Source organism: Crocuta crocuta, unplaced genomic scaffold (genome assembly GCF_008692635.1).
Source record: "Crocuta crocuta isolate KB4526 unplaced genomic scaffold, BGI_CrCroc_1.0 scaffold288, whole genome shotgun sequence".
Classification (NCBI taxonomy): domain Eukaryota; kingdom Metazoa; phylum Chordata; class Mammalia; order Carnivora; family Hyaenidae; genus Crocuta; species Crocuta crocuta.
The window spans coordinates 6,562,819-6,579,581 of NW_027532607.1; the positions used below are offsets into that span (position 1 = coordinate 6,562,819).

At 38.7% G+C, this 16,763-nt stretch overlaps 1 protein-coding gene across 1 annotated transcript in view; it reads right to left on the minus strand.

The window, feature by feature from the left end:
- Positions 1–16,763, minus strand: part of ABCA10 (ATP binding cassette subfamily A member 10) — a 65,244-nt gene that overhangs the window by 33,843 nt on the left and 14,638 nt on the right. Inside the window, exons 7-14 of the mRNA XM_077780282.1 lie at positions 15,949–16,096; positions 9,593–9,761; positions 4,764–4,822; positions 3,277–3,387; positions 2,574–2,749; positions 2,255–2,374; positions 1,875–2,013; positions 476–566 (exon numbers count right to left, since the gene is read on the minus strand). Of these exons, the coding sequence (XP_077636408.1) occupies positions 476–566; positions 1,875–2,013; positions 2,255–2,374; positions 2,574–2,749; positions 3,277–3,387; positions 4,764–4,822; positions 9,593–9,761; positions 15,949–16,096 (1,013 nt within the window). The remainder of the gene's footprint in view (positions 1–475; positions 567–1,874; positions 2,014–2,254; positions 2,375–2,573; positions 2,750–3,276; positions 3,388–4,763; positions 4,823–9,592; positions 9,762–15,948; positions 16,097–16,763) is intronic.

The following is a 16,763-nucleotide window of genomic DNA, read 5'->3' on the forward strand; positions in this document are numbered from 1 at the left end:
TTATAAATTTTTATATGTTAGCCAAAAAATATTCTATTGAAAGATATATACGAATTTAGAAATTTACATGTTTAAAACCAAAAGACAACCAACCAATGTTAATGAGGAAGATATATTGTACTATTTACTGTAAATCAATTTCCACCAAATATTAGGTTGGCTTTCTTATATCTCTAGAGGATTACATGAAATGCCACCCCTTATATCCATAGTCCTATGAAAAAGCTACTTCCATTGGTGCCTGGGTGGCTCAGTCGGTTAAGTGTCTGACTTCAACTCAGATCACGATCTCACGGTTCATGAGTTGGAGCCCTATGTCGGGCTTCGTGTTGACAGCTCAGAGCCTGAAGCCTGTTTTGGATTCTGTGTCTCCCTCTCTCTCTGTCCCTCCCTTGCTTGCCCTCTGTCTCTCTCACTCAAAGATAAATAAACATTTAAAAACATTTTTTTAAAAGTTGCTCCCAGAATACATTACCTTAAACGATATCCAATACCCCATTTTTGCTTCAGAAACAAAGATGACCCTGCACATTTCAACTTCCCATTAGACAGAAACACTTTCCTATCTGAGTAGGAAAAAAAGAAAGAATTATGTGAATTCCTTTTATGGGTATGGTCTCTGCTCTGGAGACCAAGATACTGAATGGATTTATCAGTATGAATGCAGTCTCAATACAACTGAGCTCTTGGCTATAGCACCACTTCTCATCCCCATTCTTACTTTGAAGTAGGAATCAGAAATTCACTGCATCCCTCACAGGTTATCCAATGACATAAATCATTACAAAGAAGCCCAATTCTTCAACTCTCCCTTCATCCACATACTTTACCATGTAGCTGTGCAGTGTTCTCTCACCATGAGCAAGGACACCTGCTCCACTCCTTGATACCTGCCTCCACCATGTGACTTATTTGGCCAATGGCATGTTAGCGTACTTTGGCAAGTAGAGGCTTGATATGGGCTTATGCTTTGGGACTTGGTCTCTAGAACCTTAGTCCCTACCATGAGAATGCCTGGGGTATTCTGCAGGAAGATGAAATACACCTAAAGTGGAGCTGTCACCTAAGTCACCTTAGGTCAACCAACTGGCCTTGCTAATGGCCATTCAGCTACCAGACATAAGTAAGTGAACCCAGTCAAAGATGGGAAAATCTCACTAAGTGAGCCCGCTCTAAATTGCCAACTCTCCAACTTATGCACTAAATAAATGCTTATTGGCATAAGATACTACGTTTGGGAATGGCTTGTTTTATAGCTTTATTGAGGCAGGAAGTAACCAACATGGAGGTAAAGTATATTTTAAGGAAACTTAGAAGAGGATCATACTGCACATCAGACAGCAAAAATTTCTCTTCTTTTCACTGAGTCCATTTCTGACTTAATTTTTTTCAGATTCATCTTCCATACCCCTTCCTGGCTTACTGAAACCAGTCCTCCACTGCCACTATGTCCTAGGCAGAACATTCTCCAATCCTACATCTTCACACTCCACACCTTGGTTAGCGATGCAAGGATCTTCCTAAGAAGGCCACAAAGGCTTGTAAATTTAAAAAGAATTTTTCCCAGCTAAAAGTTTTTTCTACCCAATCACCAAAAACTATATGAAAGTTAATACTGGGGTTTCAAAACTTTTAAAATGTACTTGTGATTAATGCAGACAGGGAAGGAAGTTACAGACAAGAAGATGCATCAAGCACGGGTCTGAGAACTCATGGGAAGATCAGCATTCCTTTGAAGCAAAGTGCAGCTTTAGAATGTCGTCACGCTAATGGACTCTAAGCAAGATTCTCTTTAAAAAAAAAAAAGACTATGGACAATATCTCTCACGTTAAGTCCTTAAATAACCAGTTAGAAGAAAGAAACCAAGAATCACCGGCCAAGATGTCAGCCTCATCCATAACCTGGGTGCTGAAAAGGATCACACGGTTTGTTTTCCGCTCCTTCAGGAGATTCCAAACTCGGTGCTTTGAAAAAGGATCTAGTCCAGCAGTTGGTTCATCCAGTAGCAAAATCTACAGATGAGAAAGAGTATGAAAGTGCCTTCCAGATCCAAGCGAGGACCTTCGGAAAGTTGCATGGAAACCCATATGATTCCTAGATTCAAATACGGCCTTTCCACGGGATTCCTCAGAAGCTTGTATGGTCCCCGATTACAAATTTCCTCTCATACTTGGTAATCAGAATCTAGACTTTCATGATAGCTTGATATCCTTCAACGCAAATTAATTTCAAAACATTTTTTTCCTCTCTTACCTGAGGATCCCCTAAAAGGGCAATCCCAAGTGTTAGTTTTCTCTTTTGTCCACCACTTAATTTTTTAGCAATAACGTCTTGAATGTTTTGTATGTCCAATTCCATTATAATTCTTTTTACCTATCAAAAAAAAAACACCTCTACGTAATACAAAATATTTTACTTTAATCAGTTTTCCTAATAATTAGGAGAAGTCTATTCTAAGAACTTCATCAACCAAGCTTTATTTATGAAAATAAATAAAGTAATGGTTAAAAATATATAGTCAGGAGCAAAGTAAATTATTTTCAAAGTCATCAGTTCAAATATGTTCACCTACCTCTTGTTCTACCTCCTTGGAGTGAATCCCTTTTATTTTAGCAAATAGCCTAAGGTTTTCTCTCACAGTAAGAAAGTCAAATTGAATATTGAATTGTGGACAAAATCCCATGTTCATTCTAATTTCTTCCATGTTAGTTATTTCAGAGAGTCGAGTATTATAAATAGTGGCTGATCCTATAAATAGAAATTTTATTTTATGTTTTTAATGTTTATTTTGAGAGAGAGACAGAGTGAGAAAGGGGGAGAGGCAGACAGGGAAAAGAGACACAGAATCCGAAGCAGGCTCCAGGTTCTGAGCTGTGAGCACAGAGCCCGATACGGGTCTCGAACTCATGAACCGTGAGATCATGACTTGAGCCGAAGTCAAATGCTTCAAACTGACTGAGCCACCCAGGTGCCCCCAGAAATTTTAAAGTATTCAACACCAGGATATTAACTCTGTGAAGAGTGATAATATGGGATACTAGTTGAAGAAATCTCACATTTTATAATTAATACATTGAGAAATTCAGCTTATTCTTAACATAAATATCGGGGTCTATGGCAATGCCACGTATACATGGAATGACAAACAACAGCAGAGTGGAGACACAAGTTTTTTTGAGAATTTATATAAATATGAAATAAACATTTCCTATCCTAAATAACTCAACCGTGTAAAAAGCCTGCTTGATCAGTCGCTTATAAAATTATTTCCTTACCTTCCGTGGAAACAGACAGCCCACTAAGAATGTTCAACAGTGTCGATTTGCCAGCTCCATTATGTCCGAGTACTGCGGTGACTTGCCCTTCGTATATGTCAAGAAATATGCCTGTTTTAGAATAAATGGTGAAAATTAGCCTTTGGACTGTATTCAGATGGAATGGACCTTACAAAAGTCATAAACGTCAAAGATCTCTTAGCACTTCATTTCACTGGTATTCTGATATGTCCCCTATAAAAGGATATATTTAGTTGTGTCTATTTGTGAAGACAAATCCTTAATTTCTCTGGAGAAACTGGATCAAGACTGAGAAATAAATCTCTACCTTTCCCACTACCCAAATCTTTTGAATGTCAACGAATATATCAATTTGATGTTAAAGATTAACAGAGCAAAGGGTACCAGGAATAAAGCACAGTAAACACAGTATTTGTTTCCTAGGTGAAGGAAAGCAGTGTGATGGAGGACATTCTCACAGAGGCTCCAGAGAGCTGAGACAGAAGGGCCAAATATGGAGGAAAGGGGTATTTATTTGATATTTGGAGGGAGGGAGGATGAATTGAGGAGAGGATCATTATGTTTCCCTGGCCACTGGTCCCTGTTCTGTTTTGTATCACAAAAGCCTCCAGAGGGGCTTGCTGGGACCCAGGACATGTCACAGGCATTTTTTATATGAGAGCTTAGGGCTTGATAATTTTTTTCTTTAATATTTGAAAAATTATCTAACTCCGTGGAGAAACCATAGAGTTCCATTAGCACCCTAGAACTTTTCAGAGATTCTCTGAAGATTGACAACAGATGAAATTATATTGTCAGAGGACATAAAAACAAGGCAAACCACTGCCCAAAACAGTGACGAAAAGTTCTCTGAAAGTAAAAACAAGTGTTGTGATACTTCAAGCTCGGTTTGACAAATCCAAGTCACAGATTATAAACTAGCATAAGTGGTGGGAATGCAAATTGGTACAGATACTTGAAAACAGTGTGGAGGTTCTTCAAAAAATTAAAAATAGAACTACCCTACGACCCAGCAATTGCACTANTGTTAAAATAGAAGGAGGCAAACCATAAGGGACTGTTAAATACAGAGAACAAACTGAGGGTTGCTGGAGGGAAGTGATGGGCATTAAGGAAAGCACTTGTTGGGATGAGCACTGGGTGTTATATGTAAGTGATGAATCACTAAATTCTACTCCTGACCTCATTACTACACTATATGTTAACCATCTTGGACCTAAATAAAATGAAAAAAAAAAGAAAGAAAAAAACAAGCATTATCAGCACAATCCTATTTTTTTAAGATATTACATATATAAATATATTATCAAGGACTTGCCCTCATAGTAGAAATGTGGTGGTTTTTTTTTCTTCTTATCTATATTCATTCCCTGATTTTGCACTATGACTGTTCCTATTTTCAGGAAACAAAAAAAATTTGTTTTAATTTAAAAAAATCATCAAAACAATGAAGTTCTTCTCTTTACCTTGCAACGCTTCTACTTTTTGAGGCTTTCCATCGTATTCTTTTTTAACATTTCTGATTCTGAAAGAAGAGTAAGCAACTTTGAGGTGAGTATTCTAATGACAGAGATGATGTTAACTGCCAATACTGAAGTTTGCAACTGTGCCTGAACCTCACAGGGAAGGGTGTTTGTTACCTCTGTCAGGGGGTCCGAGGAGGGCAGTGGTGAAAGCTCATCCCACCCAGACCTGCTCACACGCTTATCAAACTCGGCATTTCATGTATTCCAGTTTGTTCTCAGTTTGCAAATGAAGACAAAGCCACCATTTGTTAGAAAGGAAGGAAAGACAAACAGGAGCGGGAGAGGAAGGGAGGAGTGAGGAGAGCCTTTCCCTCAGTCCTGCACCCCTCTCCAGCTATTACTTAATTGTTCTTCTCCTCCACGGGCAAATGTATCAAAATATAGTCTCTACTCTCTGTTTCCATTTCTTTATCTCACATTTACTCCCAACCTAAAGCAACGTAGCTTCTGACCTTATAACTCCACTGAAACTATCCTCAGGGGGACCCGGGTGGCTCAGTCAGTTAAGCATCTGACTTCGGCTCAGGTCATGATCTCATGGTCAGGGAGTCTGAGCCCCATGTCGGGCTCTATGCTGACAGCTTGGAGCCTGGAGCCTGCTTTGGATTCTGTGTCTCCCTCTCGCTCTGCCCCTCCCTAGCTCAGGCTCTGCCTCTCTCTGTCTCAAAAATAAACATTACAAAAAATAAACTATCCTCAGTGAAGACATCAGTAACATTCTACTGAATCCAATGGACACTTCCTAGTCATTGTTTAACAGATGCTGCATTAATGGGGTGCCTGCATACCTCAGTTGATTAAGCATCTGACTTCAGCTCAGGTCACGATCTCATGGTTCATGAGTTCAAGTCCCACGTGGGGCTCTGTGCTGACAGCGTGGAGCCTGCTTCGGATCCTCTGTCTCCCTCTTGCTACCCCTACTTGCTCTTTTCTTCTTCCAAGGCTTTATTTCTTTAGCTTCTACCCTCTTGATTTCCATATCAGTCTCTTACTTTTCCGCTCCGCATACTTTATGGATTCCTTACACTGGATTCCACACTTGACCAACTATTTTTCTTATTCTCAAATCTCTGCTATACAATACTACCCATTCTCATTGCTTCAACTCTTACTTAGATTCTAATGATTCCCAGATTTGTGTCTTTTATGCCTTTCTTCAAAGTCTCAAAGGTACATATTCAGCTTTTTGCTGTATCTCTTCATCTCAAAACCACACAGGTATATTTTTTTCCCTCTAAACCAACCCCACTTCAGTTTTCTATTTCAGTTGGTGTTTTCAGCATCCACCCAGGAACGCCAACTAGATGCCTAAGAAACGTCCATGATTCTTTCCTTACCTCTTTCTCACCTCAACCTGTGGTCCACAAAATTATTATCATTTAACCATATGGCTTTATGAATTTAACTTTGTGAAATTATTTGAATTTGCCCCTTTATCACTTTTCTATGAACTTCCAGTGCAGATTTTTACCATCTCTCAACTCAACCTCTGAATTTGATGGTCAGTTATCCATCTGCATCAGCCTTGCCCTTTTTCTCCAAAGCAGAGGACACACCACAGACTACATTTCTCAGAAATACTTCTCTGTATTAGACTTCGGAAAACTTGGGCAAGATTTGGAAAGCAGAAGTGAAGGCAGGCCATTTGTTCTCTGAAGGTCATGGGGGCAGAAACATGGGCAAATTCCAGATCTGTAGCAGCTTCTGAGACTTCTTGACAAACCCCACTTTGCTGCCACAGATTAATAAAACTGGTGGGAATTTGTCCAGAGAATCTCAACATTCGCAGTGGTTTACCAGCAAACTTATTGAGACCCACCATTTCTACACATCACGATAAGGTCCTCAGCGGCTGTTCCTCTGACTTTCTGGCTACAACTTTCTTGACCCTTCCTCTTCTAACCTAACTACTTTTATGAATTCCTCATTCCCATGCCAAATCCCTTTACATGGTATTTCCAGCAACTCACTTTTCCTGACCAAACCCAGACTGACAACCTCTGACATGTTTCCATCTCTCCAGCTGTGTTGCCTTTGAATCCAATCCATAAAGCTGTTGAACAAAGGTCTAGTTGTATAATTTGCCACTGTAAAATTACTTGGTGATTTCTCACACTGTACAGGACAGCTTGTCCTTCTTAATTTGGCAAACAAAACCCTATGTGATCTGATTTGGCCCATACCTCTCAAGATTTGCTTCTCCCTCTTCTAGCCTGTGCTTTGAGCTCAGCAATGTCATTTTCTTATCATTCTTTATACACACACACATTGTTTCTTGCTGTGCTATGTTGCTCACACCATACTTCCTGTTTGGAAGAACCTGCACATGCCTCGCCACAATTTATGTGACCAAGACCTTTTCCTTCCATAAGGCTCACCTCAACAGTTATCTCCTTCTGACCTTTTCCACCACCCTTAGGCTGAGCTGAATGATGATCCTTCTCTACGCTTTGTTATTCTCTGCATTCATCTCTACCACCCTTTTTACTAATTATCTATACAAGCGCCTGCTTCCCCCGGGGCTCTGCCTGTCCCAATGTGAACAACCGTCATTAATCTTTGAATCCTAGATCTGGCAGAGGGTTTAATGGATGAGGAATAAATGAATGGCGTAACTAACTTGTCAGCAGAAATAGTCCGGCCCAGAATGATCAGAGGAGCTGGCTTGAAGCATGTTGGACTATCAAGTATAGAAGGAGGAGCTGTGAAGATAGATGACAGAGTCTGCGGGGTTTAGACAGGCTAGAGCTCTCTTAGGTTTCCCGGAGTACACTCAGTTCCTGTCAATGTGGATCTAAGACCATGGAACAGGATTGCTGGTGGCATCCACTTAGGAGCACTGAATGACCACACAACCATACTCATCTTCACTGCCCCCTGGATTAATGTGGGTCAGGGTTAGGGTTCTGAGTATTTACTGAACTGTGTTCCTGAAAGATGAGTTTTTGGCCTGACTAATGTAGTTTAGTCCTAATGTACCTTGTTAATTTAAGTAAATTTTCTGGGGTCAACACAGTTACTGTAAGTTCATCACAAGGAACAAGATAAACTGAAATAGCTATATAAGGTTTTTTTTTTCATTTATTTATTTCTGAGAGAGAGAGACATTGTGAGCAGGGGAGGGTCAGAGAGAGAGGAAGACACAGACTGAAACAGGCTCCAGGCTCTGAGCTAGCTGTCAGCACAGAGCCTGACGTGGGGCTTGAACCCATGAACCGTGACATCATGACCTGAGCCGAAGTTGGATGCTTAACTGACTGGGCCACCCAGGCGCCCCAACTATATAAGTTTTCACACAGGTGCAAGGGCTTAAAAGACTACTAGCAATGGCAGAATTTGAGGAGTTCCAACTCCAGGAAATAGAGGGTTTTCTTTTTGATTTTGCCGTGTCAGGTTTAGTTTTATCCTTTCTCTGTCATCTCCCTCCTCATGTCCCCTCCTCCCAGATACCTTTGCCAATCACCGTTGACCTAAGTGTTTCAAAATAAGTGAACTGATGTAAGAATATCTGATTGAATTTCTTTTGGATATTCCTAATAGCAGTCATTGAATGCCTATTTTGGGCCAGGCACTATTCTCAAAGCTTTACACATGGTAGCTCATTTACTCTTCATAACAAACTTTCTACCAGTGTTATGCCCATTTTTAAGATACAGAAACGGAGGTATAGACAAGTAATTTAGCTGGGACCACACAGTCAATAAGCAGCAAAGCCAGGATTCAAACTGGGTGGTTTAAATCCATGGACCACATTGTAATCACTGTGCTCCATTTTCTCCTCAGAAAACTTCACATAAATGGAATGTAATTTAGGAGTATTTCTCAATGATCTCTTTTAATAAAGAAGCAAACACCTAAAAAAGCAAGCATTAAATTATGATGAAATTAAGAATCAGGAAGTCATTGTCTATACATCTTCCTGGGTTTCCCTGAAAACTTTTACTAATGCTTCCCTTTGCTTTATTTATTTCTATGCCCTTTCAATCAACCACACCAATTTGGATAGAGATATAAAACTAGTATATATCCAACTCCTATTATGTAAGACTCGTATTTAATTATCTCACTGATTCTTTAAATTCCTCAAGACGCCATTATACTGTTGAATTACATTATATATTTCTTAGAAATGAAGAAAATGAGGTTAAGAGATTTCACACAGGTTAGCAAAAAGTTACAAAGCTACTAAATTATGAAGTAATCTTTGACTTCGAAGCCATCATCCATACATTCTCTAAAGGCAGATAATCTAAATTGGAAATGTGTATTACATGCGTTATACATGCACATACCTACTTATCAAAATGTGCGTCTATTAGAAGACAATGTGGAGAGGAGATTATAAATAGTAGGGATAGAAAGTAAAAGATAATGAACAAGAAAATAAATAGGGCTACTGAATTGTGGTGCTGAAAATATCAACAGCAAAATTTCATATTAATTTATATATTTAGAGAAAGAGAGAGAGAGAGAGCAGGAGAGGGGCAGAGAGAGAGGGAGGGAGAACCCAATGCGGGGATTGATCTTACCACAGTGAGATCATGACCGGAGCTAAAATCAAGAGTCAGATGCTCAACCAGCTGAGCCACCCAGGAGCCCTAATATTTACTTTTAAAATGATGAATGAAAGAAGTTTAGAATGATGGCAAAAATACCTGAAAGAATGGAACTTTCAAAAGCACATCACCTTTAATATTTGACCCGTGGTTGGTCTTGCTGTACCCTAGTTTACTAAAATCTTATCTCAGTGTATATAATTTGTTAGTTACCTTATGGCTTCTTTTCCATGGAATTCCAGAGGCACTGGTTCAAAAGAGTCATCAGGGTGATGCTCGGGATTGATTTCATCCTCAAAGACTTCGTGATGAGTGTTTTGACGGTGGGACCAAAATGAAGACTTTAGGAAAAACAATGGTGAATGCGGGCAGCCACCTTCATCTGATCAATCAAGGTGAATATTATTATATACTGAATCGATTCTCTATATCAGTAAAGAATGACATCTGTCCTAGTGAAACTTGATGCCAATTTTTTCTATACACTAATGATTTAGCTTTTCCAGATTTTTAAAAAAATTTTCTAACATTTATTCATTTTTGAGAGACAGAGAGAGGCAGAGAGCCAAGAAGAGGAGGGGTAGAGAGAGAAGGAGACCCACAATCTGAGGCAGGCTCCAGGTTTCACCCTGTCAGCATAGAGCTTGATGCAGGCCTCAAACCCATGACCTGTGAGATCAGGACCTGAGTCGAAGTTGGATGCTTAACTAACTGAGCGACCCAGGCGCCCCTAAAGTATTACAAGGATTTTAAAGTTAAGATGGTGTTTTGGCCTTTGATGAATTCTCAGCTCAGGTTCGTAAAAATAAAAATGCTTGTCCAAGAAGACAAAGTGGTAGCTGTTGGAAATCATATGAAACATCAAGGGCTTTCTCATTCTCGGGATCTCCAGACATTTGGATGCTTAAAAAGAGCAGTTGTGTAAACTGATTCCTGCTATAGTATATGAAGAAATATTACTCTGGTGACATGGAAGAATGAACATTGAAAATAATAAATGTATCAGTCACTATAAATTCAAAGTCAATCTTTCCAAAGTCTGGAGAATAAAACAAAACAGAAAAAATGGTTAGTAAGAACAGAGAGGTAGACAAAAGGCTGGATAATTGCTGGCAGATAGGAAAGGGGTAAAAGGGAAGAAAAATAAAATTAGGGATAAGAAGTGGACAGACGGGAAATATTAAAAACCCATGAGAAAAATGAAAGAAATACAAATCCAACTGTTTCTATCATGTCTTCATTTATTTTATTTTACGTAAAAATTTTTTTTCAACCAGATAGAAGATCCTTGAAGTTTTTAATGGCCTCATGAAATTATACAAGGATTTTCATCAAGGCAGTTCATATCATTCCACAGCAAAATGGGCTGTACATATAATTGATTAAAAATTGCTTGACATTTAAATGAACTTACAGTTTAATGGTAAGAAAGGAGAATAGGGTAATAATAGGAACGTCAATTCTGGATCTAAAGACCCAAAGTAAATAAAATGAGATGGCACTTTAATGACATCTCCACAAAATGGGAATGTATTAGTGACAGGAGGAGGAAGTGGAATCGATTTTTCAGGCGCTACAAGATAAATTAAACAACAGAGAATAATGTCACATGATAAGCTATTACTGGAGGCTAATATAAGGGAATAAACTACCACCCAAAAGAAAAGTTAAGGAGAGTAGATACAACACACGACTTCTAGAAGTAGGAAAACAGACAATGTTGGAGACATACAGAAAAATATATGGGAAAGATAGTTCTAGAAACTGAACATCTTCAAAAAGAGAAATGAAAAGAATCATGTGTTGTGGTTCTAGAGAGATAATGTGGGAAAGCAGAAATGCTCAAGAGTGAAAATATGTAGAAACATCTAGAGCAGAACAAGCCAGAAACGGAAATTATACTGTGAGAAAGCAAAGAAAATGTTTTCAAAAGTGGGGGGAGACTAAAACTGAGAAAGACGTTCATGTTATTCGTAGAAATTATGGCATTAAAAAAATACGTCAGAAGTCATGTGAATTTTGTTCACTCCTGTTTTGCTGTCCTAATTAAGTGGCATTTTGTCCACTGCCCCAGGAGCCAAGACCAGATGCAAGAGTCACCCTTGTCTCCTCCCTTTCTCACTTCCTCCAGCTCATATAGAATTAACTACCACATCAGATTGTTTCTCCCTCCTAAGTATCTCTTGAGTCTGTCCTCCTCTGTAAATTACACTGCTCTCCAGTTTGGTCCCCGTCTCCCTCTAACACAGATTATTAAGATGTCCACCTGCTTTGAGCCCATCCCCCCCACAGCCGCCAGAGCAAGCTTCCTAAAACTTTCCCTCATCAGGGAAAGATCCTACAGAAATTAGATCAATCTCTCTCTGTTTCCTGCACCAGAGGTTCTAAGGCTCTTGCATTTCTTGGGCAAATAATATTTTTTATTTTTTTAAATATTTTTATTTATTTATAGGAGAGAGAAAGAGAGACAGCTTGAGCAGGGGAGGGTCAGATTGAGAGGGAGTCACAGACTGAAACAGGCTCCAGGCTCTGAGCTGGCAGTCAACACAGAGCCCAATGCGGGGCTCGAACCCATGAACCGTGAGATCATGACCTAAGCGAAAGTCGGACGCTTAACCGACTAAGCCACCCAGGCGCCCCAAATAATATTTTTTAAAATAAACATATTGCATCCATTAAGAACAGTTGAAAACCTCCTATCTTGCTAGGATCGTCATGGCAAAAGAGAAAAAAAAATATCTTCACTGTAAAAATATAGATATTTAAAGGCTATAATCTCACATGGAAGACGATTTCCAAATGAAGAATTAAGGGCTAAAAATAAGTTTCACATATTTTCTCATCTCAACAAAAACAAGATGAAACTTTGTTGGGCCTGACCACCGATACCAGAGCTGCTCGGGAGGACTGAATCCCAAATTCTGTGTGGGACCCATCGAGGCAGCCTGAACAGACATCTGCAGAGGGACTTCATCAGAGGGTAACCTCGGCATCTTTGGGATCTTTACATACGATACTGTGCTGTGTGTGTCTATGCACAGACATGTGTATTTGGAAAAAAAGAATCTCCCCTTCTAATTTCTTGTTAGCTGGTTATTAATTCCTACCCTAAAACCACATCTCACAGCCAAACTATGCACTAGCTCTATCTAACAATTTTTAATTTCCCCTACACTACAGCTGTCTCCCATTGCTGGGCACATATGCTGTTCCTTTAGGCTGCAAAAAAATTTTTTTGCACTCTTGTCCACCAGGTAAACTTTTTTATCCTATAAATGCAACTGAAGTGGCTTCCTCCAATCTTTTCCTGACCCGCCAACCTTAGGACTTTCCCTTTCACAGAGCCTTGTGCTATCATCTCCTTTCACACTTCCTACGTTACACTTAGTTCCTAATTTATAGAAGTGTTTCCAGTGCTACCTATGGAAGACTGCTGACCCACATAAACTTTAATACAAAGCTATATGTTAAACGGATATACAGATGAAATCTGCTATCTAATTAGTTTCAATTTCATGGGAAATTTTGGCTTAGAAAAAGACTTATAAATGTAAAAACATTTAAATATAACCTACTCTCAAAATGTGGATTTGAGAGATGTTTGTAAAACTTTGGATTAAAGAATACATAGAGTACCCAAATAAAGGGAAGTGAGACTGAATCAAATTTATGGGAGAAAGAAAGGGGGAAGAGAAGGTAAGATAGAGGAAGAGGCTGAGGAGAAGCAGAAGGAGGGGGAAGGGAGAAGGAGAAGAAGAAAAAGAGGAAATAGATTTTTTATTTGAAGCTGAGTGAAAAAAGGAAGACATTCTTGTATTCCTTCAGCTTATATTTATTGAAGACTTCTTAGGCATCAGGTGGCCTCTAGGTGAAAAAACACATTGTTTATCCTGAAGAAAGTTAAAATAGTTAAAATAGGAAGACAGATATATGCATTGATTTATTTCACCAGAAACTTATTGAGTACCTAATATGTGATAAAAACTACTCTAGATGCTTGGAGCTATCAGTGTAATAACAAGCAAGCATCTTTTCCTCAGGGGGATGTACATTCTAGAGACAAAAGACAGGAAATAAACAATAAATATAATGAGTATTAAAATCTTTGTAAAAAAAAAAACGCACAAAAAACAACAAAACAAAACAAAACAAAAACCCAAAGGGGAGTGTTTATTCAATTTCAAAGTTTTAATCCGAATTCTGCTAACTCTGATTTTGGGCCAGTCATATAACCTCTCCAGACCACTGTTTTGGCATCTCTAAGATGTGAGGCCTCCACCAATTGCTGGACTAAATACCGACTGCTAAAATTTTATGGTTATATTAATACACAGGAAGGGGAAAAGTTAATTCTATTTTCCTGGACATAAATATTACTTATTGTGCCTTCCCATGGTGGAGGATGGAGGGCTAGGGAAGCTCCTGAAAACAAAAGTAAGCTAATTATGAATGTGTAGAGAACTGAATAACAAAAAAGTAGATATTTACCTATTAAAATACAAATTAAATTCTATGGAAATATTAGAGAAAAAAGTATTTTTTAAATTTTTTTCAGAGAGAGAGAGGGAGAATCTCAAGCGGGCGCCACTGACAGCACAGAGCCCTAGGCAGGGCTTGAACCCACGAACCATAAGATCCTGACCTGAACCGAAACCAAGAGTCAGACGCTTAACCAGATGAGCCACCCAGGCCCCCCAAATTATTTTAAATGTAGAAAAAAACACAAAAATTGAGGGCAAATAAGTAACATGGCACAGAGCTGTGACAGGGGCTAATCAACTTCAGAGCATTAGCAACTACGTCTCCCTATATTCACAAGGCAGAGTTCAATTTTATCTACTAGGCTCCTGGGCTTGGCAGGCTAAAAACGAATTGACTTGATAAACAATGGGTAAAAGAGAAAATAAGGAATTCCAAAAGGAAAAAGAGATGATGAGAAAATGGAGAAGAGTTTAGCTGGAGACACTGTGAAGAAGTTCAGCAAAAAGGAATTGTTAAGTCCACTGCCACGCATGTGAACGACAGAGACCGCACATACCAGAAGAGCAGATCTGGGGGGGCGAAGGTCCATTGTGCAGGTTTGAGAGGACAGCAAATTTTTCCAATTACTCTTTATATGCTACTTTTTGTTCAAAGAAGAAATCTCATTTAATTTTAAGAACTTGTTTATTCACAAGAAACATTTTGCCAAATAATTTCAAAGGCAATTTGCTGAATGCGTAAGAAGCACAGTATTTCAAAATGATAGATGATGAAATTTTAAAATGAAATTATATTAATGGCACAAATGAAAGACATAGGGCATAAAATCCTAACATAATAGTGTAATAGAGATAGAGAATATGAAACAAATAAAAGTCTAGAAGGAAACTATTAAGTGTCTTAAAAATAGAATACCTGGACTAGAAACCAGGTAAAGAAAGACATCAAAATAATAGGGTTTAAAAAGGACAGAACTATCCATATGCTGACACATGAGAAGGAATTATGTATGAGTACAGTTCGTGGATTTCAGGTGGGCAGAAGGGAATATTAGTTCCTGGGATTATATATTTATGCTATGTAGGAATTTAGTATTAATTTAAAAGTCATTTGTAGAGGGGCGCCTGGGTGGCTTAGTCGGTTAAGCAGGTCATGATCTCGCGGTTCGTGGATTCGAGCCCTGCGTCGGGCTCTGTGCTGACTGCCAGCTCAGAGCCTGGAGCCTGTTTCAGTCTGTGACTCCCTCTCTCTCTCACCCTCCCCTGCTCACGCTGTCTCTCTCTCTCTCTCTCTCCTAGAAATAAATAAAACATTAAAAAAAAGTCATTTGTAGAGTTTATTTTACTAACTTTTATAACACTATTAAAAAGCATTCTTGTTATGCTGATCATAAAAGATGAGAAAAAGAGGGGCACTCGGGTGGTTGAGTTGGTTAAGTGTCTGACTTCAGTTCAGGTCATGATCTCGCAGTCAGAGTTCAAGCCCCGCTTCTGGCTTTGTGCTGACAGCTAAGAGCCTGCAGCCTGCTTCGGATTCTGTGTCTCCCTGTCTCTCTGTCCTTCCCTTGCTCCTCCTCTCTCTCTCTCAAAAATAAAGAAATGTTAAAAATATCATAAGATGAAAGAAAAGAGGTCATCCATTAACTTTAGTTAACTGTGTTTTTCCTTCATATTCTTGAGATGCACAAGAACAAGTTTAGTAGAGCCAAATATTAGCAAGAGCTATTTAATGAACTATCTTAACGTCCATGAGTTCGATTCAACCACTAATAAGCATCATCATATTCAATAGCTGTTATCGTTATTTTCTTTTCTCTCCCACTTACACACACACACACACCCTACCTTTATAAAAAATAAAACTCAAACAAAATACAAGTTATTTTTAACCAAAATGTTTTAACCAAGAAATTCCAGTCAGCCTGTTAAGTAGTGGGATGAAAATGAGGAGATTCTATTATTCTGAAACTTTTTCCTTTCCTCTGCCATCAGAAACGTTTCTTAAATTACAAGTAGACAAACATTAAGACATTGCCTTACAAGAAGTATAACTGCTTTAAATTCAACTTGAACCACAATATTACTTACCAGGCAAAACTCGCTCAAAATATAACATTAATATCAGATAGAGAAGAGTGTCGAGTGCTAAAATGAGGAAAGTAACCATCATTATGTGTGACTCTCCAGATGGATCAGGAAAAGTAACATCAATCAGGTAATAATCCATGTGTGTAATCTGACATTAAAAAGAATAAAATAACAGGTAGATGAGCCTATAAAAGCTAAAGTTTTTTTCTAATTAACTGGTGCTGCCTAGACAAATATAATTCATATCTTAATAGCCCTTTTTTCAAAAATGCACAGTGACATTGTCTGCAGAGTTTCTTTTTACAAATAAAATTGTCCCAAGAGTCGGCAATGCTGTAGAAGAAATAAAACAACTAAAGAATAGAAATTTAACAGACTAATTGATTATCACTGAAGTTTTAAAGAAGATTTAGAGAAGTGGACAAGGAACCAAAAATAACATATTCTAGGAAGAAAAACTCAGAGCGGGCGGTGAAATTAGAAGACATTTAAAGGAAATATAAAAATGCTAAGGATGGGGCGCCTAGGTGGCTTAGTCGGTTAAGCGTCCGACTTTCGCTTAGGTCATGATCTCGCGGTTCGTGGGTTCGAGCCCCGCGTCGGGCTCTGTGCTGACTGCCAGCTCAGAGCCTGGAGCCTGTTTCAGTCTGTGACTCCCTCTCTCTCTGACCCTCCCCTGCTTACGCTGTCTCTCTCTCTCTCTCTCTTAGAAATAAATAAAAAACATTAAAAAAAATGCTAAGGATAAGATACTGTAGGAACATGAAAGGATCAAATAAGTATCGAAGACTCCAGGTGGCTAATTTTAAAGATAA